This window comes from Phragmites australis, chromosome 22 (assembly GCF_958298935.1).
Source record: "Phragmites australis chromosome 22, lpPhrAust1.1, whole genome shotgun sequence".
Lineage (NCBI taxonomy): Eukaryota > Viridiplantae > Streptophyta > Magnoliopsida > Poales > Poaceae > Phragmites > Phragmites australis.
The window spans coordinates 24,155,483-24,179,283 of NC_084942.1; the positions used below are offsets into that span (position 1 = coordinate 24,155,483).

At 42.2% G+C, this 23,801-nt stretch overlaps 1 protein-coding gene and 1 pseudogene across 1 annotated transcript; both read left to right on the forward strand.

The window, feature by feature from the left end:
• Nucleotides 1-460: 460 nt before the first annotated feature.
• LOC133904449 (plasma membrane ATPase 1) lies at nt 461-6,707 on the forward strand. The gene is made up of 21 exons (XM_062345959.1): nt 461-806; nt 1,252-1,371; nt 1,496-1,594; nt 1,720-1,857; nt 1,960-2,094; nt 2,181-2,360; nt 2,452-2,658; nt 2,745-2,864; nt 2,943-3,062; nt 3,151-3,273; nt 3,388-3,492; nt 3,760-3,904; nt 3,983-4,147; nt 4,242-4,480; nt 4,559-4,591; nt 4,932-5,013; nt 5,106-5,266; nt 5,420-5,605; nt 5,687-5,869; nt 5,989-6,167; nt 6,386-6,707. Exons 1-21 carry the CDS (start codon nt 753-755, stop codon nt 6,480-6,482), a joined length of 2,871 nt encoding a protein of 956 aa, XP_062201943.1. The 5' UTR covers nt 461-752; the 3' UTR covers nt 6,483-6,707.
• A 7,889-nt stretch (nt 6,708-14,596) lies between these two features.
• Nucleotides 14,597-23,705, forward strand: LOC133904650 (uncharacterized; annotated as a pseudogene).
• Nucleotides 23,706-23,801: the final 96 nt, after the last annotated feature.

The window sequence follows — 23,801 nt, forward strand, 5'->3', positions numbered from 1 at the left end:
ATTTCTTTTAACCAAGGGCAGGACCTCTGTCATACATTTCAAATAGCAGATAATGTGTGGTTGATTAACAGTAACGAAGAACTTAACTTGGACCTGCGAGAACTCCACTGGAAGATGGAACCAAAATGCACAATAAAGTTGACACTAAAAGTGATTCTCGTAAACATCTATCCATCTCAATTTTACATGCATGTCAACAAGTGGTTAACAGTGCTTACATGTTCTTAAGAAAAATTGCAAGGTTCTCTAGCATTCATTGGCAAGGGAGTCAGGCACCAAATTGCAAGGTTTGAGTGCTGATATCATTCGATCGTCACAAGGTAAATCCTCATGTCTTACCCTTTTGTATTATAAGCTTAAGATTTTTTTCTTTGAAAAACGTTATATGAAAAAACTTTTTCCTAGACAAAAAACCTTTTTATGTTTTCTTTATATCCTATCCTTTATCCGTTTCTTTTCTTTCCCTTCACATTCTTCTCCACTCCTCTGCTGTCCCATGTGTGTATTGGACTCCCACTCCTGCTGCCACCCTTCCTGACCCTTCTTCTTCGTCAGTTCTTCACCGCCCCTACCACCTCATCTCATCTCGCTCTCGCTGTTTCACCGACCCCAATCCATCCATCTAGAGGTGAAAAGCCACATATAAAGATCAAGGTTTCCTTATTGCATATAAATCTTGAAGGGGAGCCGCACGAACAGGGGGGAGAGAGAGAGAGAGAGAGAGAGAGAGAGAGAGAGAGAGAGGCGCCTCCATGGCTGAGAAGGAGGGCAACCTCGAGGCCGTCCTCAAGGAGGCCGTCGACCTGGTACGGCACGCACGCTTTCCTCTTGTTGGGAGTGGTGTCTCTTAGGCTTATTGCACGAGTTCTTGTGAAAAGCTAGCGCCTTTCTGGTCTTTCTCGGTTCCTTTTCGTAGATTGGTGTTCCTGTAAGGCGAATTTCGCATCTTTAAGCAAATTCCTTAATGCTCTGTACACCAGGCTTCGGGTTCTTTTTCTGTGGATTCCCAAATTCGTTCTGACATTTCTGCATAGGGGTTCTTTCTCTACCTGTTTCTCAAATCTGGGTTCATGCACCTCTTCTTCGGGTTCTAGGATTACATGGTGGAAACATTGGCATATTTGTGCTTGTGTCAGATTCTTGGGATAGTAATCGGTCTCATGGCGACAATTCAGTGAGGGCTGTTGCTCTGTTGTCGAGGGAAGGAATTGCGTCAGTGAACTGATGCTTCTTGTTTCAATATTTCTACAGGAGAACATCCCCCTTGAGGAGGTGTTTGAGAATCTGAGATGCAGCCGCGAGGGTCTCTCCACTCAGCAGGCGCAGCAGCGCCTCGAAATCTTTGGCCCCAACAAGCTCGAGGAGAAGGAGGTTTGCTTCATTCACTTCACTCCTTGCGCTTTTAGTGAACTTGGAGAAAACCCATGTGAGATTTGCGTCAAATTGTCAGTTCTATACATGTAATTTCTTAAAGCTGGGATTTTGATGGGAGCAGGAGAGCAAATTCCTCAAGTTTTTGGGGTTCATGTGGAATCCACTATCCTGGGTCATGGAGGCTGCAGCTATCATGGCCATTGCTCTCGCCAACGGAGGGGTAAGGCTGTGACACATATGAACGAATTTCCAACTTTCATTTCCATGATATAGTTTTCTGTTTTTTCTTAGAATTTATGATTGGACTATATTCCAAATTTTAGTTGTCTTGTGTCATATCATCAGGGTAAGCCACCAGATTGGCAGGACTTTGTTGGTATCATAACTCTGCTTGTAATAAACTCGACAATCAGTTTCATTGAGGAGAACAATGCTGGAAATGCTGCTGCTGCTCTCATGGCTCGTCTTGCACCAAAAGCCAAGGTCCTTTGCACCTTCTTTATGCTGTTCTACTGTGCTCTGAAGGAAGGCTTTTATGTTCTACTGAGCCCATTCAATATTCTGAACTGATTTACTTTTCTTCAGGTGCTTCGTGATGGTCGATGGACCGAGGAAGAGGCAGCCATCCTTGTACCAGGGGACATTGTCAGTATTAAACTCGGAGACATTATACCTGCAGATGCACGCCTCCTTGAGGGGGATCCTTTGAAGATCGATCAGGTTCTTCCCATTGTCTTGACTTGTTAAAATCACTTGGTCTTTGATGAGCCATAGTGATTTTTTCCTTATATTTTCTCTTGTTGTAGTCTGCCCTTACTGGCGAATCGCTTCCGGTCACCAAAGGTCCTGGTGATGGCGTCTATTCTGGTTCGACGGTCAAACAAGGCGAGATTGAAGCTATTGTGATTGCCACTGGGGTTCACACTTTCTTCGGAAAGGCTGCACACCTTGTTGACTCCACCAATCAAGTTGGCCATTTCCAGAAGGCAAGATTGAAAAGCTTACCTCATATGCTTTTATTCTGGACCAAATCTATCATTGTAACTCACTGTTTATATCATTACCTGATTGATGCAGGTCTTGACGGCTATTGGGAACTTCTGTATTTGCTCAATTGCTGTGGGGATGTTTGTTGAGATCATTGTAATGTATCCTATCCAGCACAGGGCATACCGCCCCGGGATTGACAACCTCTTGGTCCTTCTCATTGGAGGCATTCCTATAGCCATGCCGACAGTCTTATCTGTAACTATGGCTATTGGGTCACATCGCTTGTCTCAACAGGTTTGTACACGGATCATCATATCTGTTGCATTTCAGTTTTTTTTTATCTGTGTTGATGTACTTAACGATAAATATGATTTCTACAGGGAGCTATCACAAAGAGAATGACTGCAATCGAGGAGATGGCTGGCATGGATGTTCTTTGCAGTGATAAAACTGGAACATTGACCCTGAACAAGCTTACTGTGGATAATAACCTTGTCGAGGTGAGACAAGAACAACTAATCGATATTCTCTTCACTTTCTCATGTCTGATTTAAATAACTTCAAATTTGTCAATCCAGGTTTTTGAAAGAGGTATTACTCAAGATCAAGTGATTCTCATGGCTGCTAGAGCGTCTCGTACGGAAAACCAAGATGCTATTGATACTGCGATAGTTGGGACACTAGCTGACCCAAAAGAGGTATCTTGCTCTGCTGAGGTCTTGAAGTGTAGGCAGATGATTATCTTGCTTATATGATGAAATGACAATTTCCCACATTTTCACGCAGGCACGTGCTGGTATTCAAGAAGTTCATTTCCTCCCATTCAATCCTACTGACAAAAGAACAGCATTAACATACATTGACGGTGATGGCAAAATGTATCGTGTTAGTAAGGGTGCACCTGAGCAGGTACCCCAAAAATGAATTGCTTGTGTATTGATATCCTAGCATTGCCTTGTGAAAGCATCATGTTCATATTTGAATATTGTTGCCTATAAAACCATCCTATAACTTTGGCTACAGATTCTTCACCTAGCTCACAACAAGTCAGAGATAGAGCGGAGGGTCCATGCTGTGATCGATAAATTTGCAGAGCGTGGACTTAGATCGCTTGCTGTAGCATATCAGGTGAGAAAAATTACAATCTACCTTCTATCTTACGCCTGATATCTAGAACGAAGCTGCACCGACCACAAGGATTTCATGAACATGTTAAAATGATGCTAGTAATCCTGATACATGCAACTGGAGAGTCTAGACTTAAGCTAGTTTTTTTATTCAACAATGCAACTTCTTCTGTTTGTCTATTCTGTGCGCCACTATAGTGGCTATGTAGAATCACCTGTTCGATGCATATTTCGTCTTAGTGGTGTGTAATTCTATTTCTGGATACAGGAAGTTCCAGAAGGGAGGAAAGAAAGCCCTGGTGGCCCATGGCACTTTGTTGGTCTCATGCCACTTTTTGATCCTCCAAGACATGACAGTGCTGAAACAATTCGACGGGCACTTAACCTTGGTGTCAATGTCAAGATGATCACAGGTATGCTTCCACAAGATTATATCCAAATAATTCTTTTTTCCTCGGCCCCAATTTCCCGATTTGTTTCCTAATGTTCAGGTGATCAGCTGGCAATTGGAAAGGAAACAGGGCGGCGCCTGGGAATGGGTACAAACATGTATCCTTCGTCCGCTTTGTTGGGACAGAACAAGGATGAGTCAATTGCTGCTTTACCAGTTGATGATCTCATTGAGAAAGCCGATGGTTTTGCTGGTGTATTCCCCGGTATGGTTTTTATGGAATTACTAGGTGGCAAATATTGGATGTTCAGAAGGGAATATTAAATTCTAGATTAATTGAGTAAATTGTTTTTCTCTAGAGCACAAGTATGAGATTGTGAAACGTCTGCAAGCACGGAAGCATATCTGTGGAATGACTGGTGATGGAGTAAATGATGCTCCAGCCCTAAAGAAAGCTGATATTGGTATTGCCGTTGCTGATGCAACAGATGCAGCAAGGAGTGCTTCAGATATTGTCCTCACAGAGCCTGGACTAAGTGTGATCATCAGTGCTGTGCTTACCAGTCGCGCAATTTTCCAGCGTATGAAGAACTACACGGTATGTCAGAGGTGGAAATGTGCTCAAATATGCTTATTTTCCTTGTTATATTTGACTAACACATTTTCATGATGGCAGATCTATGCTGTCTCGATCACCATTCGTATCGTGGTAAGTTTTTCTTGTCTATTACTTCTGAACTAAAAGTTTCAGATCATTATATTTTTTGCTATAAAATTCCACAATGTTACTTCCAAACTGCATGATATTTCTGTTAGGGTCTTAGGGATTAATGTTATACCGAATTCAATAGAAGCAAGACTGTTAGTGTCACTCCGATGCATACATCAGTTATACCGAATTCAATAGAAGCAAGACTGTTAGTGTCACTCTGGTGCATACATATCATGTATAATAGTATCATCTTCAGTGTTGAAGTTATGCATATGGTTCCTGCATATGTTACTTCAGGATTTAGCTCATCACTTTTTTTCCTCCTCAATTTCGACAGCTTGGATTTATGCTACTTGCCCTCATCTGGAAATTTGATTTCCCACCGTTCATGGTCCTAATCATAGCAATTCTAAATGATGGTACCTTCCTCCCCCTCTCTCAATAAAAGTGAAGTTGAAGTAGAAATCACAGAAGGTTCTAATGCTATTCAACCATTTGGTGTGATCAATAGGTACCATAATGACGATATCAAAGGATCGTGTAAAACCATCACCACTACCTGATAGCTGGAAGCTGGCTGAGATTTTCACCACTGGAGTTGTCCTTGGTGGATATTTGGCAATGATGACTGTCATCTTCTTTTGGGCTGCATACAAGACAAACTTTTTCCCAGTAAGGAGTCTTGTGCATATGTTGACTATATTTGGATTGTGATGAATCTTAATCTAGTTGAAAAATGTATTCTTAGCACTAAAAATGGTTAGAGAACTACCAGTAGTTTTTAAGATCTTTACTTAATTTTGCTTACTGGTATTAAAATTTCAGAGAATATTTCATGTTGAAAGCCTTGAGAAGACAGCACAAGATGATTTCCAAAAGCTTGCCTCTGCTATTTACCTCCAAGTTAGCACCATCAGCCAAGCTCTCATCTTTGTCACAAGGTCTCGCAGCTGGTCATTTGTTGAGCGCCCTGGGTTTCTACTGGTCTTTGCTTTCCTGGTTGCGCAGCTGGTCTGCTCTTACTCCCTCTCCGTACAAATTGCTTCAGGAGCTAAAAGTTTCATCGAGCTAAAATTTCATGTTTAATTACAGATTGCTACACTGATTGCTGTGTACGCTGACTGGGCATTCACTTCAATCAAAGGCATTGGGTGGGGATGGGCTGGTATTGTGTGGCTTTACAATATCATCTTCTACTTCCCACTCGATATCATCAAGTTCCTTATCCGATATGCTCTGAGTGGGAAAGCATGGGATCTTGTCATTGAGCAAAGGGTAATAACACATGCATGCATGCATACATACACACACACACATACGCTGCACAACTGTCTTGGCCCACATCTATTGGATTGGGTACCATGGGCTTGTGACTAATGTTCATCGTCCTGTAGATTGCGTTCACTAGGAAGAAGGACTTTGGTAAGGAGGAAAGGGAGCTCAAGTGGGCACATGCACAGAGGACCCTCCATGGGCTGCAGGCACCAGATGCCAAGATGTTCCCGGAGAAGGCTGGATACAATGAGCTAAACCATATGGCTGAAGAGGCGAAAAGGAGGGCAGAGATTGCAAGGTAGGACCACAAACCTCTTGCAAAATATCAGCACTTACCTAAACTGTTCTTTAGGTCCTTTATATGCCCACCTTGCCCCTTTTTTCATCGTTACATTATTACTACTCATAGATCCACTTGCGAGGATGAAAAGTGTCTTTTGTGGTATCTGTAGGCAATAGTTAGAACAGCTTTAAGGTTGCTTGATAATCTAATTTACTCTGTCATGGTTGTTACAGGCTCAGGGAGCTTCACACACTCAAGGGGCATGTGGAGTCTGTTGTCAAGCTGAAGGGGCTCGACATCGAAACCATCCAGCAGTCGTACACAGTGTGAATTTGATGATGGTTGGCTTTCTTTGTTTTATTTGACCGAACTGCAATCACCGACATGCACTCGATATGAAACGGAATTGCTTGTTGTAACCCTGTCTGTCTTCTGCCCCCACATAGTATCATAATTTTTTTTTGCTCGCCTAAATAAGTGCTTCAAGGGGAGCACAGTGGCATTGCTATGCATTTTTATTTGCTCATTCCTGATATGCGTGTCTATTTTCAGAGAGATTCTGTGTATGCCCTTCCTTTTTCTCTTGCAGACGACCTACCGATAAATCAGCGGGTCTGCTTGTGGGTCATGAGACCAGTCCTATCATAGGCTCTGGCATGTGAGCTTCAATGAATGAATGAAAGCATGGAGGTGTGATTGAGATGCTTCCTGGAATGTGGTTTGGTTCCAGATCTGAAGATCTGTGGTTAGGTTGAAATGTTGCCTGCCAAAGATGCAAGATGGCTGGCACTGGCAGGCACCGGGATCAACATGTGGGCCAGCATGTAAGTGATTTTCAATGCCTCTGGATCCATGTCTGGCTGGCAGGGCAGTACATGTAAGAAGATATCTTCCGTTCTGAGCTGTGTGATGGCTCAGCCACCCAGACGAGGAAAGAGAAATGCTTTTTTTTCTTTGGCTGCTTGTCCCCGCTATACACAATGAGATCCTGCTGGTGTTCATCCGGAAAGTTAGAGAACAAGCAGTAGTAAATTTTGCAATCAAAGATCCACGTTTGATCGTGGTGACTCCTTGAGTAGTAAATTACGCTTGTGGTCATCAGAGTTGTGTTCTCTTTAAGATTCTTGTTTTTTCAGATTAAGCTCATGCATCTGCGAGCTCCTTCAAGTCACTGCGGATAGCGGAGTTTTTTTTATTTAAAAAATTGCAAAATTATGCGATTATTTTGGACAAGTCGGTGCGGATAGCGGGCGAGAAGTAAAGATAGCCAACTATACGTTTAAAAATCATAAAAATGCCATGTCTCAACACCCTCAACTTTCATAACACTATCAAAATAGTCATGAAAAATTCTAAAAAAATATTTGGTATTGAGGATGCAATCATATAGTGCTTCACAAAATTTTAACTCAAACAATTACTTGTACAATAAGAAATAAAAAACATATTTCAACATACTTAAAATTTGTCTTTTTTGTTTCTCATCTTATGGGTCATATTTTTGTTCAAAAATTTATAGAGCGCTAGATAATAGTATCCTCTACATCATATACTTTTTTTTTGAATTTTTCATGACTATTTTTATAGTGATTTGAAAGTTGAGAGCATTGTAAGGCAATATTTTTATGATTTTTTAAACTTATCGTCCATTGTATGAACAATTTTTTACTTCTCATCCACTAAACGGGCAAGAGACATCTATTTTACAAATTTTCAAAATGATAGTAGAATTTTATAACTTTTAAAATTCCAGATACCGAGTAAGGACCCACCCAATACAATAACCAGCTCCGCCAAATAGGCCCAAGGAGTAAGCAACAGATCGGCCCAAACTACCCTTTCCATTCCAAGCAGATGAGAGTTGCGGCCCAAACTATGATTTATTAATATTTACAAATTACCTAGCCATTTTGAAAATTACAATAATAGGCGACACTTTATGGGCATCGGTTGTTAGGGAACTAAAAATCGAGTGAGTGATACGTATCGCTCGTTAATCGGGTGAGACCTTGATGTCGCCCGGTGAATAGGCGACACATTTGTGTCACCTGGTGAACAGACGACACCTTAATTTGGCCGAATTAATTTAATTTATAGTAGAATAGGCGTCTGTGCACCACAATTTTTTTTTTGTTGGCGAATCGTTCAGTGCTATTAGATGTTTCTACGATATTTTGAATACTTGGATTTGACGGAAATGAAAAGTTGAACATAGTGGTTTTAATGGGAATTGCAACTAGCATGTACGGTTATACGATTATTATAACATAAATAAGTACCGCATCTAAACCTAACATGCCTTAAAAAATATAAAGAACATGATTACAACATCTGGTCTACTGAGTGCAACGTGATTGCTTTCCCTTCCTCCTCGCTTCCAGTCCTGCCTCACATGCTCAATGTGCCCTCTCGCACTTCATCTCCCTCTCCGTCTTACGGGCTTCCTCCATCATACGGTTATGCTCCTCCCTCATCTTCTGCAGCTCCTCCTAAATGCACTTGCGCATAGCCTTCCTCCTCTCATCGTCTTCCATCTCATGACAGTGTCTCCAAGAGAAACGATGCTCAGTGTGAGGGAGGAACACATCCGCTTCCGACTGCTCAATATCCAACCACTGTAAGAAGTCACATAGTTGTGGTGGTGACTGCAGTGAGATCAAAATGTTAAGTGATAAATCTTAGTTATTTTTGTAGTAGTTTGACAAGAAGTTATTACCGGACGATGGGAGCCAACATCAGTGCTTTTCTGGGGTGGATCATACTCATAGTTGCGGCACATGAAGAACCTTCTTTCGTAGGTGTGGAGAACTCGGAGGACTTCATCACCCTACAAATGTCTCCACACCTATACATGGGCACTTCGACCCCATCAGGTGTAGTATCCGACATGTATTTCTTGGAAAAAGGATCGGATGCCATTTTCGTTGAAGTTGTGGAGGTTGAGGCTAGTGGTTTGGTTCTACATGTGGGCAGGAGATCATCTATTTACACAACAGATTTGTGTAGGTGCATGAACTAAGACCATGTAAATTAGCCCTAAAAAGTAGTTGATTCTGTAGTAAGGTGTGGTCATATCAACTGAAAAGGTTAGTTCTGAAAAGCCTAATTCTGAAAAGACTATTTTTGAAAAGGCTACTTCTAAAAAGCCTACATCTGAAAAGGCTATATCTGAAAATGCTACTGCTGACAAGGCTACTTCTAAAAGTCCTGGGTCTGAAAAAGGCTACTTCTGAAAAGGCTAGGTCTGAAAAGAGCACTGATGAGAAGGCTAATTCTAAAAAGGCTAGGTTTGAAAATGGAGTGCATGTTTACTAATGTGACCAGTTGTAGTAGAAGGTGCCAATTTTATTTTCCTGGTTGGATGTGTAGAGGTAACACAAAGTTGACGGTAATATTACATTGATGCGGATAGGAAAAGACTTCTACTGGGTGGACCGGGATGTTTCCCATTCGTTGACATGTCGTTTCGTGCTCAGCCTCTTCTTGCTGGTGTAGGAGTGCTTCACGCCTTTGTAGGTATTCCTCATGCCTTTCCTCCCACTTCCTTAAAATGTCATGTCGGATACGATATTTCTCCTCATGTTTCTAAAGTTCATCGACATGTTGCTTGTGTTCTTATTATCGACATTAGCATTCTTGTTGGTGCATGCCATGCCTCCTGCCGCTGTGAGGAACAGTGACGTCCTAGGAGGTGAATTAGGACATTTAGAAACTAATGGCTCCAAAAAATTCACAAGATAAATCTATCTCAATTTCTATCTAAATGTGCTCTATGTTTATTTAGTGTGTCTACTCTACCGCTCAAGAAGATTACAACCTACTCTAGCAAGGTAAATTACAAGTATGTAAATACAGAAATATAAATAAGATAGAGAGACAAACTCGACATAAGAGATTTTTATTCCATGGTATCGGCGGCACACAAGCCACCCTCAGTTCACGTTAGAGCTCCACAAAGGATATGCTCTAGGTTACAAAGTCTCTTCCAGTCACGGCTCGTCAACTACCAAGTCATCAAGACAAGACCTTAAGCATGATGAGCCACCATAGTGAGGTCTCATCACTAATATCTCTTCCAGTCACTTATACGTCGTCTTCACTTCGAAGCTTTAGTCACAAAGACAAGGGCCTTTACGTCTATGCACAATCTTCTCGTCGCTGCTTCACACCAAGTCGAAGGGTCAACAAGTTACCCGCGAGTCACAAAGACTCTAAGGTGCCGACGTACCTCTCGGTACACGGTTGGATCACTCCTTGATCCACTCTTTAGGTTGCAGCACCTAGCAACACTTCTCTAGGTCTATAAGCACTAATCACCCTCTAATGGTGTGCTTAATCATCTTGGATGAACACTTTTAGCACTTTGATGGCTTGGATGTCTTCTCAAGTGTATATGGGCTTCTTTAGACTCCAGCACCTTCAAATGACTGAGTGGGTGAGTATTTATAGCCTCAAACTCGTCAATTAGCCGTTGCTCTAACGGCTCACAGAGACTGTGAACACCGGATGATTTGGTGATAACAGTAGTACAAGCACCAGACCATCCAATGAGTCAAGTATTAGCAACTAGTCATTGGAACCCCACTCTAATACATTTTGAATACCGGATTGTCCGGTGTATACTTCACTTCTATCACTAGACTATCAGATGTGTTGACCTTGAAAGTGCATCTAGCCCTTATGTGTGGTTTTAATAATTAATGATAATACCTATGAACTAACAATATTATTAAGAATTGTTAGTAGGTTGTTCCATAGGTGATGCATAGAGCAGAGATATGTGTCAAGATGAATGAGCTCTATATGATGCTCGAAAGGAGAAGCTCAAAGAAGATTGACAATAAACATTAAGGTTAAGTCACTTGTGGATACTAAGTGACTAAAGATATAAAGTTGTCAATTGAGTTTTAATGAACCAATCCATGTGCTTTGTGCTTGAGAGTGAGTTGGAGTTAGACTTCTTAAGAAGGCATGAGTTGAATTGAGATATTCCATATGACAAGAGTGAGGAATAAGATTGGACTCTATATATAAGTGAATTTATTGAAGATGTCAGATACAAAATAGTTTTCTATGGCAAGACAGTGAAGGACAAGAAAGACTCAACTGCGATGGACCATCCGATGGTGAAGGGCAAGCAAATAGCTTGGTGCCGAAGTACTAAGGTGATGGTGAAGAGAGAGTGAAGGGTTTGCACCAATACCATGAAGAATCAAGAAGAGAGGGAGTGAATACGATATGTAAGTTGGCAACCCTCAAGGTTTGTAAGAAAGAAATGATACTTGAAGATATTTAAAGGCTCAAATTGGTTCAAACAAGTTTTACCTTTGAATTTGAGTATATGTATGTCACACTATTAAGAGGGACGCAACCTGAGCTAATTTTCATGTCTCAGTGCTTAAGAGTTTCTAATCAACCCAAAGTGAGAGTTCGTTTTAGGAATCCGGTGCGAAAAGTGTGGAAGTGTACGAATTGGGTTTAGAGTGTTCCTAGTTTGATCAAATGTGTTCGTGATCATGAATTCAGTTAGGATATGTAGCCCTCTGAATAAGCTTTCCGTTGAGTCCAAAATTGTTGAAATCGGTCTTCGGGATCAAAAGTTATCATCGTTTTTAGAGGGCCAGCTGTGCTGAACTCAGATGTTCCGGGCTGATCCGGATACTCCAGGTTTGCCGGAGTCTCCGGGTTTAGCTCCGAGCCAAGTGGTATGTTAGGGCCTAAGTGTTTTATCCGGATGTTCCGGGTTGACTCGGATAATCCGGATTGCCAGAGTCTCTGAACTTTACTTCGAGCAGGAATGCTCGGTTAAGGTCTAAATGTTTTACTCAGAGGTTCTGGGTTGAACTCGGAGTATCCGGGTTAGGCCAAAAAAGCCTTTAACGACTAGTTTTTGGAGCAAGGGTATAAATACTCTCTCATCCCCACCCTTGTTTGCTGCTTGGGCACGAAAGATATTCTAGAGCCAAAAGAACTTCTCCCCACTCTATTTTAGTGTGAGATATAAGATTTTGGTTGAGTACGGATAAGATGAATCCATTAGGCAACATGAGCAGTAGTCATATCACTTGGCCTGTGACTCTATGTATCTACAACCTTCCTCCTTTGTTGTGTATGAAGCAGAAGTACATTACAATGCCGGTGCTGATGCTAGGGACGAGGCAACCTGGCAATGATATCGATGTCTACCTGAAACCATTAATGGAAGATCTTGTAATACTGTGTAACGATAGTGTGGAGATTAGAAGATTGAGTGCAACTGAGCTAAACTCTCCTCTTGAGCACTCGAGTTCATTAGCAAGAAGTTTGCAAAGCGTTTGTTACTCTTGGGGATTCAATCCCCTAGGCGGCTAGGCTTCGCCGGTGAGCACCCAAGATTGTGGTGTGTCGCGGAAAATTTATGAAGGCTTCGATTTCGCCTCTAGAAGGGGAAAAATCAAGAGTGAAAACACAAGCTGAAATGTGACTGAGCTTGGAGAGGAAAAGGATTGAGAGAGACCCGGCTCAAGTGTGACTAAACCCATCAACGGAGATGTAGGAACCTCTAGAGAAGGTATCCGAATTTCGGAAAACAAATCTTATCTCTACTCTCTTGTATCCTTGTTCTTGAGTTCTTGCTTAACATTTATGCATATTGCTCGATCTACTTGCTTGTGTGAAATTGATTGTAGGTTTTCCGTGGATCTACTTGTAATTATCATTTGGAACACACGACTTCACTTGGTTTGAGCTAGAACTCCTTAGGTGTCCTTTAATTTCAATTTCGAGTTTATTCTCTGCTGAACCAGGAAGTTTCGGTTTTAACCCGGAAGGTCCGGATTCTGTATAATCAGATCTAAACCTGGAGGTTCCGGATTGAACCCGGAACCTTCGGTAAACAATGTTTTCAAAATTTTCAACTAGAGTTTTCTTACATATCTTTTGTTCATTTTGAATAATCTTTGTCACCCTAGGATTATAGCTTTTACATTTATTTTGGGTGATTGTGCACTAGTTGAGCCTAGCATATTTAGGATTTTTACTTGTGAAATATTCGTTAGTTTATTCTCCGCTGCAAGTTTAGGTCAACAATAAAAGGGGACGAAATTTTATAAAAACGCCTATTCACCCCCCTCTAGGCAACATCATTGTCCTTTCAGACCTGAGCCTGACCACGCCACTTTTTCTCTGTGCAAAAAGCTGCAGCATTCACAATCTTCATCACTGGACCTTTCGGTGTGTACAACACCCTCTTTTCAGGATTTTTCACACATTCTGTTAAATGCTTCGGTGAAACCTTCGGTGTGCATATTTTCATCGTCGGGCCTTCCAGCGTGTTGATCTTTGGTCTTCCACTATTGCAACCTCTCTGCAACAAATGCTCCGGTGTAAGCATTCGCTGTCTTCAACTCCGAACGCTGGACCTTCCGGTGTATGAAAACTTCTTTGGCTTCTTTTCACAAAAATGCTCCGGTATCTATAGCCCTCTGACCACCGAACCTTCTAGTGTAGTAAATTTTCCTAGGACTATTTAACCAAACTTATCCCGGCTGCGGTGGCTTCTTCATGTATTGCATCCATGAGATCTACTGACATATATTCTTGACAAACATGTTAGTCCCAATGGCTATATTTTAATTAAGCATAAAAATCACACTTATGGCATAATAGGGCCATTTTCGCTACAGCTGCAACCGTGCTTCCTTCATCCTTATCTTATACTCACATTTTGTTTTAGCCTCTCTGATGTAGCCCTCACAGTATGGTGGCTTAACAAGGTCGATCCATTTCTTGAAACGATAAGTCTTAGGATAATAAACCCAAAGTTAAAAGTGATATACTCAATGTATAATTGGGAGGTGTGGACAAAGGCAAAGAGAGAGACGCACAATGAAATCTTCGTCAAGCTCCGGACATATAAAGAACATCCTACCAAAATTCTGGACCTCGAAGGACGTTGACATTCGAGCTCCAGCGCCACACCTACACAATGGACACTCGTGTCATTGTGGCACTCCCATAGGGTGGTTCCTCTAGGAATTCATGACGAGCTATTTCGAGGCGGTAAGAATGACAATTATTATGACAGTCTGAAAAGGCTAGGTCTACAAAAGCCTATGTCTGAAATGGACCACATATTTTATTATCACGATTGCATGTGTGCGGGTAACACAAATTTGATAGTAATATTACGTCACGGTAAAAGGACGTATGCTACTAAAATGCATTTATAAAAGGTTCATGTATCTAAAAACTGAAGCCACAACGTTCAATGGAGGGTAAGGGAGCGAGGGGGCAAGGAAGAAGGGGGACAGGGAGGCTGGCGGTGAGATGTAAGGGTTCGTTTGGTCCAACTGAGTACAAGGAGCCTCTTTACAACTTCCCTTTGCAGGATAGGAGTTATTTCCATCCTCCAAGTCACCTAAGGATTTACGAGCACCTGAATAAGCCGTGGCCCAAGTGCTCCCATGGCTATGATTGTGTCATTAAGATGTATGATGGGAGTATTCATGGGAGGTATTGATTCTTTCGACGTCCTCTTGGTACAATGAGAACTATATCACCATGACTGTCCATATCATTTTTTTAAAATATTATAAATTGTAACCTTCATATTTATGTAGGTCTCCGACGACAACCCTGACAATTGCCAGTACACGAGATGGTTGATCCTCCTGCTGAGGATGCGAGAACTCAAAGGACCCAGGTCCACGGAGGAAGGCTACATGGACCCGCTGCTGGTGTAGAAGTGGTCACCGACATCGGTGAAGGCTGGCCTGGACGCTATGCCACCGTAATGAGGGTCACCGGAGTTGAAGAAAGAATTTCTAGCCTACGCACACAACTGTATTGCGGGTTAGTGGCCCTGGAGAAGTACTGCCTCGCTGAGGGGCCACCGTAGAAGTGGTCAGAAGTTAGGGTGGAAGACAACCTCTATGGCTTGGCGACTAAAGTCAGATGTACCGGTGGGTGCAGCGTCTAAGTGAACATGGCAGACAGGCATGCTGGGAGAGGAGCCGATGGTACAAGATGGACATACCACAAACTAAACAAGAAAAGCATTCGTTGGACCATCACAACACAGATTACAACATTTTATACGGCTTGTTATCGGTGTTGCTCGCTTATTGTATTATGTTTGTATGTTGTGTGCTGCTGGCCCACTTCCGCTGTGTCAACTGGTTGAGGTGGCCCACTTCAGTGAGTCGATGAAACTGACGATCAACGAGGATGAAGATGTCTCCCATCTACAGCTGAGCCGAAAGGACCTGCTTCTGTGGGTTTAACACTTGGAGTACCAACGGTGTATTTCTTGTAAGTGTGCCTTGTTTTCGTTGCACTTGCTACACCATTTCACGCGACGACCAGATTCTATTTTGTCCATATCATTACGGAGCCTTGTAGTCTTGTGTCATCTCTTCTTCTACTTCATCTTGTCGGGATTAGAAATGAACATACAATTGAACACAGGTTCCTTCATGAAAGAACCATAAATCCTAAAACCGTATACTTATGGTTCCAAATGTCGAATAGAGCTTTCTTCTTGAAGTAGTCAGAGACGTACATTCGAGTCCTAATCCCGTCACACCACACACGACAATCACATGTGAGCATAGCTTGTGTAGTAGCATCGACTTATAGCAACTGTACACTCTCGGATAACCCTCTCACGTTTGCCCCCCCCCCTCCTCCTACATTTGTTCATGCGTAGAACTTGGTATCTGTACTTATTCACATTATGGCACCAGTGCCCAGCTTATTCACATTTAAAATTGAAGACAAGCGACTGGCTGAGCGCTCTGGGGGTATTCATGCACAAATGCTATTGCCATTCCCCATGCTAAGATGTGTTCTCTCCGGTCACAAAGGAGTGAAATTTCGGCATTCGTACTGTAAAACCGCATGCATTTTAATTGGAGTTAGTAAAATTGCATATAAAGTGGATGTGTTTTCCTTGTTCCAGCTGCCGGGTATTTCTAGACTTCTGGTTGTAACCATTCCAAGAAGTTATTTCCTCTGTGTATTTCCCGGATCGGTTGCCACATATCTTAGGTTACTCCAAGGAACTTGATAAAACTGCATGACTTGCTTCTTAAAAAAGAACTAATAGCGCAGCGGATTTTTGTTTCTTCAAGTTAACAGAAGTAGAGGAAAGCAACGACTATTACCCTTTTCACCTGCTGTGTAGGTTACTTTTCCAACAGTCAAAGCAAAACTGAAGCTAGATGGCGTCCAAAAAAAGTGTTCCTGAATTAACTCAGGTGAACAGTTAATCTGTTCTCGACAATTGGTTGTCTCGTAGAAAAGCAGTCATAGAACACTAAAGTGTTTGTCTTTACAGACTGAGCCAATGTTAGTAACACAATGGGGGCTTAGTGGGCCTGTTGTTCTTCGATTGTCTGCATGGGGTGCACGTGAACTATATCGGTGCAACTACCAATGTTTGATGCAAAGAAACTGTACAGGAATTGCAGTCTATTGACAACTGGGGAATGACACCTAATTGTATTTCTAATGTTACTCTGATCATGGCTGCGTTGAGTAGATCCAGAAGTCCAGCACATAGAGTAGTCTGTTATATTCTTTCATTGATACATTTGCTAGTTCAGAGCAATGGCTGACTTACATCGTTTAGGGAATTATACCTGCGGGCAAATTTGTTAACATTAACGATGCAATTATGTTAAATTTCATATTCAGCATATTTACATTGTTCAGAGCATTTGAACATCCATGGTACTACTATGCAATATCTCAAATTTACCTTCATTTAGCAATGGCTGCTGCGTTTTGTCTTTCATCAGATACATGATAACTTCCATTTTAGTGACATTTTACTGTGGTAAGGAAGAAATAGAAATAATAGTCAATAGTCTCCACTTTCCTTGTTGAAATCCATGCCTTTCTTTCAACGCAGGAAAGCTTATGGTTGACTTCATACCTGACATTCATATTGAGTACGTGAAGCACATCCTATTCCAGCACAAAGATCAGCATGCGGTCGATTTCTTTCTCTGCACTATTGCCTTTACATGATGAAGCTAATGCTTTAAGTCTTCATCAAATAATCTAAATTTGTTGCCGGTAAAACTCCACTTGATTGTCCTTTGCTTTAGTAAGTTGAAAAAAAGTGCATCTTGCAAATGGTTTCAATAATTCGAATCTTACTTATTTCAGTATATGTCAACCCTTGATATTACAAAGATGGATAATTACTGCAACTTCCTGCTCTGTGTCATATTGGAGCATTTTAATAAAAATTTTAAATGGTCTCATAATTTATTACAAAAATATTCCCTGTAATGATGCGAACATTCTGATTGTTATAGCAAAAATTAATTAAGCTGTACTAAGAAGTTTTAGTCCCTACAGAAGCAATAAGTAAATAACACCTTTCCCACGGAGTTTGGCCTGGTGAAGAGATTCTGGAGATTCCTGCTAGAACAGGAGGTCATAATAATATTACTAAATAGCGCTTTACTAATCCCTTGAATCAGAATTTCATCAGGCAAAGTCTTACCTTTGCAGAGTTTGGATGGTGATATGCACTGGGCCTCCATGCCAAATAACCATCTAAACACAATAGCCCTTCGGTTTAAAACAATGGATGTTTGAGGTTGTTGGCAAGGTGTGTGATATGCTAATATGCCGACTGAAATTTACGAGTCCTTCAAATAGGACACCAACAATATTTCTGTCAAGACTCACTATCAGCTATCCTATCATCATATGTAGGGCCAAGTTAAAGATGAATTTGTGACTGCCGGAGGTGTTACAATTTCAGAGGTTCTAAATCTTAACTGCAGTTTTCTTGAACATGAATCAACTTGCATATAGACCTAACTTGTTTCCCTGTTGTTAAAGATATCACTTGGCACTATGGAAAGCAAGAAACAGCCAAATCTGTTCTTTGCAGGAGAGGTAATATTTTGTTCTTGAATTTGCAACATTCTGGAAAAACAATATTACAATTTATCTTATATAAAGAGTGATCTTGCTGTAGGTACTCAATGTTGATGGGGTCACAGGCGGGTTCAATTTCGAAATTTCTGTTTCACGGGCGCCCGAGACTTGGGAAGTCGTGGCCCACACGATAGCCCAAGCGCGGCCACTCGGGGTTAGGGTTCAGGGGGCAGTGGCCCAAGTCAGCGGGTCTAGAGGAGGTTCGGGTGTGGCCACAGGCGAGGCGGAGGTGGCAGGCGCCCGCGGGGGGGGGGGGTGTCACATCCCAAGTTCCATAATCGTGTGATTAAGTTTAATCATACATCATTAGCGTAATAATTAAATTTGAGGTAAGCTATTTTAACACACTAGAGTACTTCGTTCTGAATTAATTAGATAAGAGAAAGAAATTTAGGAGAGAAAATACTAGAATTCGCAGTTAAAGTAGACTCCTTTCTCTAGCACGTGGGCCCCACTAGATGGGCCAACCACCTCTCTCTCTCTCTCCCTCCTAGGCAGCAGCCCCACCCACCTGCTCCCTCACCCGTGCCTCCCCCGTGCTCAACCGACCAAGCAAAGGAGTAACTCCCTCTCCCTTCCCTCTCAAGTTCTCTCTCCCTTTCTCCCAAAATCCGATCTCAAGAGAAGGATTTGAAGTATGCATGTGGTACTCACACGATCCTTAGCTCATAAGCTTACCATCCCTCCAATTCGTTTGCTCTTTCCCGAAGGATTTGGACCGGATTTGATATCTTTTGGTGTTTAAGGTTGAAACGTGAAGAACACCGAATTTTTTCGTCTCCTGAGCGATTTCCTCTTTTTCCTTTGTCATCCGACGGTCACCCAACTCTATAAGCACCGTGGGTGAGTCTCCTAGGCTCCTATGGTATGGATGCATGAAATGGTTGGTAAAAATCTAAGAATTTGGAGCTAGGGTTGAAGTTCATGAGTTCTTGATGTTTTGGTGGATTTTGGCTTATGCGTGTGGTCATATGCGGTAGAGGAGGTCAAGATGATGCTCTAGGTCAAATCCACACCCCAAAAGCCACCGGAATCACCGGAATGATCACCAGCGAGCTCACCAAGTTCCCTCGGCCGCATACAGCGGTCTGACAGCGTTTCTGGGCGGTCTGACCGCCGTTCTAGGAGTCCGACCGCCCCTCGGGCCGGTCTGACCGCCAGAACCCAAACCTCTTTGTTCGCTGGCGGTCAGACTTTGACTCCCGGCAGTCTAACCACCCCTTTTGGCGGTCTGACCGCGGTCACTCAGACAGAACCGTTTCCAGTACAGTTTACTGTTTGCTGAAACTTGTAAAATTCATAATAAATTCTCTGTAGCTCCAAGAATTACGAAACCAATTTTGTTGGTTTCATAATAACCTAATCGACCTATTAAAAATGTCCCCAGACATTAAATAGTTAATTCAATTTCTGATATTTATTAATTAAGTTAAAGCTTCATTAATTCACCGTTAATTCATCGCAAGCCCAAAATGGGTGAAACCAATTTTTTCTAGTCTCCTTATGACTTGTTCTATCTAGAAAAAATGTTTTCATGCTTTATATGGCATATTTTATGGAAATTTATCATGTGCATATTGTAGCATGCATTATTGTATTTCACTCATGCTCATCATTGCATGCGATTTTCTTTAGTGAATAAGGAGCCGATCGCTGATACGACCGTGGTTGAAGACAATTCTAATCTTCCAAATTTCTGCAAGTGTTTCTTGGGTAATTATAGGCAGCCACCTGAGCAGCAAGGTAAGCAACTAAGCATATTGCACCATTTTGTTCAATTGAATAAAGTCTAAAATTGATAAGCTATGCCTTATGTATGTTTGCATGGTTAGTAAGTCAGTGTCGGGTTGGTGGGGTAGAACCTATGTTAAATTGCATATTCATATCCTTGTAATCTTGGTAGCTTGGTCGATGTTTAAGAGTCTTTCGATATGCTTAGCAATGCATAGGTCAACGGTAGAAGTCGAACGACAGTGCATCCGTTGTTGGCGAGCATAGGGCTCACTTATGGATACAAATGCTTAATGATGTTGAGATGGTTTGATGAGTGGTGAGTATGAGATGAGATGTTGACGGTGCTAGGGTGTTATCTGCTCTGGAGGAAAGTCCTGGGGGCAGGCCGCAAGAGGAACCCGGACACCGTAGACCGCTTGCGTCATTTAAGCACCGATTGTCGGTGTAGTCGGCTTTAGCACTTACCTTACTCACCACATGCCGATCTAATGTTAAGGCGAGCTGAATATCTCTGTAGCTGTGATCATTTGGGTGTGAACATCGACGGTGTGAGCGGACGGACTTGTAAGAGTTGCTAGTTTGCTCCGGGAGTAGTTCTAGCACCTCCGCGCCGAGCGATGCATGATCCAAATAGTTGGGGTTTATTAGGAAAGTTTGACATGAGTACCCCTTGTATGGATCTGTATGATCATGCAAGCCGTATGATCCTCAAGTCATGTGGGTCCAGGAGTATCCCTCTGCAGGGAGTAAAAATATTTCGAAATACCACGCTCTCGGTCATGAGCATGCTTTTGTCCATCTGCATCGGTCATAGAGTTTTCGCTTGTGGTTGATGATTGGATATGTGGAAGATGGTTGTGTTGGTCTTTGTTACATGTATGTTCATAATGGTTCCAATTACTTATGTTCAGTTAGTTTTTGCTGGGTAGAATTATGTTTTGTTGGTTAAGTTAGTTGCTCACATCTATATGTCTAGATTGCTTACCGCTTACGTTTAACTTAACCATGTGGTTTTTTCTTTGCTAATGGTTCAATGCATAATCCTTAGAGTCGAGTTATGTATATATGCTCTATATGGTTTAAATCTTGCGAGTACCTTCGTACTCGTGCCTGTATTTTCAGGTGCTGCTGGTGAGGAAGAGTCGATGTTTGGCTAGTTCGTGCCTGCCGATCAGGGTGGCGGGCAAGAGTAAAATCATCCTACTCACGGAGGTCGTGTTTTTAGGGTGGAGCCTAAGGGCATGTATCTCCACTCTCTTTTGTTGTATAGGTTTATGTTTCCGCTGCATAGTTGTTGTTATCGTTTGCTATAAATTATTGCAAATGGTTGCATAACTAAAGACTTGTAATATAAATGTTAATTACTTGCTCTTTCTTAAGCTATGTTGTGATGCTAAATGTTGGAAGGCATGTGTTCCGATCTTAGGCACAAAACACGTGCCGGGACTACCGGGATAATATTCTTGTTATTCATCGAGGTTGTGATTATGAATAATGATCCCCTGGTGATTAATTAGAATATTATTTGGACGGTTCCTTGTAGAGAGGCAGGGTGGCGGGGGCATCGTCGGCCGGGCAGTGGAGGACCGTTGGTGGGCAGCGTTGGTGGTGTTGGCGTGAAAGCAATAGCCTTGATTAGCGTGGCGGTGGGCGGTGGATCCGGCGGCAGGGAGCCACCGGAGATGGTGAAGGAGGGTGGGGCGGGAGCGATGTAGCGAAAATAGTTCTATTAGGCTATGATTATTATTTTAGTAATTAATGAGAATATAATCATTGAGACTAGCATGTTTATCAAGAATATATATTAGTAGATCTCATGTATGCAATACATCAAGAAGCCCCCGCGGCCGGGATAAAGTTCGATTGAATTGAAGAAGTCCCAGGAGAATTGACCTCACCGGAAGGTCCGGTGTAGAAGAGTTTGCACTCACCAAAGCATTATATACAGAGGTTGGTAGCCTCACCGGATAGCCTGGTGCTCTGTGTATTAAACTCACCGAAGTATTTTTGACAATGGAGGAGAAGACTAAGGACCTCACCAGATAGTCTGGTGATCTGCACAGGGTAACACCGGAGTATTTCTTGCAGAGAAGAATGCGAGTGCAGAAGACTGAAGATCAACCCACTGGAATGTCCGATGCTTGGTTTGAATACACCAAAGTATATCACCGGAGCATTTCTTGCAGAGGCGACTGCAAGTGCTGAAGAATAAAAATAAACTCACCGGATAGTCAGGTGATCACAGAGATAGTTGCACCGGAGCATTTTCAGGGAAAAGAATAGAAGATTCCACTCACCGGATGGTCCCGCGTGAATAGAATGAACACCGGATGAATGCATCAGAGCATTTTACACAGAGAGACTGCAAAGGCTTGGATGGCTCAAGATAACTCACTAGAAGGTCTGGTGATGGATTTGAACGCACACTTAAGTGTCTGGTGTTCACAGAGGCTGCGAGTGGAGTTTCAATGGCTAGTTTCTGAGTTTGTACTCACAGGATGATCCAGTGTTAGTACTATTGTTCTCACTGGATCATCTGGTATTAACAATTTTTTGAGCCGTTGAAAAATAGCTAGTTGGCGGGATTGAGGCTATAAATATTTCTCCACTTAGTCATTTTGACATGTGGCATGCTGCTGTAGTCTAGAGGAAGCTCATATACACTTGAGAAGATATTCAAACCATCAAAATGCTTAAAGTGATCATCCAAGGTGATTAAGTATAAGATTAGAGTGTGTTTAGTGCTTATAAACCTAGAGTGAGTTGTAGCTAGGTGTTGCAACTTCAAGAAGGAATCAATAAGTGATCCTAGCTTGTACTGAGTGGTACGTCGGCGCCTTAGAGTCTTGATGACTTGTTGGAATCTTGGGCCTTGGTGGCTCAAGTTTGTTGACCATCTGACTTGTGTGGAGTGGCGGCAAGAGATGTGTACGGGGACGCAGAGACCCTTGCTTTGGTGGCTCAAGCTCCGAAGTGATCACGGCGGCAAGTGACTATAAGAGAGGCTAGTTGTGAGACCTTGATTTGGTGGTTTGGTGGCTCATCGTGCTTGAGATATTATCTTGGTGACTTGGTAGCTCAAGAGTCATGACCAAAAGAGACTTGGCGACCGAGAGCATATTCTTTGTGGAGCTCCAATGTGAACTAGGGGTGACATTCATACTATCGATATCACGGGATAAAAATTCCTTGTGCCAAGTTTATCTCTGTACCTTATTTACATACTTGCAATTTATCTTACTAGAGTAGGTTGTAATCCTCTTGAGCGATAGAGTAGACATAATAGATAAACCTAGAGCACATTTAGATAAAAATTGATATAGGTTTATCATGTGAAGTTTTTAAAGCTAATTTATTTTAGTTTTCTAAATATCTTAATTTACCCCCTCTTATGACATCAGCGTTCCTCATAGGTGAGCACGCCGAGGGTCACCGAAAGCGAGAAAGAAGGAGGGACGGGTGGCGGGGAGCACATCGAGGGAGCCAGAGGCGGAGGCGGGCACGTCGAGAGAGCGGGAGCTGGAGGCGGAGGCGTCAACTGAGGCTTATCGTTTAGCTGTCGGAAGCACGAATTAGCACACCCCGTTCAATTTTTAGGTAAGCAATATAAATTTTATGGAAGAATTTCACTTTTCTTAATAGAGAAATAATTTCATAACAAACTTTGGAGACAAGTAATTGAATGAAAATTGGATTAAATAGTTCACATTTTAATTGAGAACAAAAGGTACGCAACTAGCACTTGTTCTTTGTTTTCCACAGGATGCATGGACTGGTGGGTATATAGCTGGGACAAGCATTGGCACATTGGCATCAAGTAGAAATCTCAAACAGCAGTCGTCTTTGCAACTGGAAAGATCACAGAAGGAAATGGATTGAGCTATGAAAGATACTCCATTGTTCAGGGATGGTTCTGGGATTCCCAAGTAGAAATTTGGCTGACCAAATTTGTGGCCGCGCGGAGGATAGCTAAGA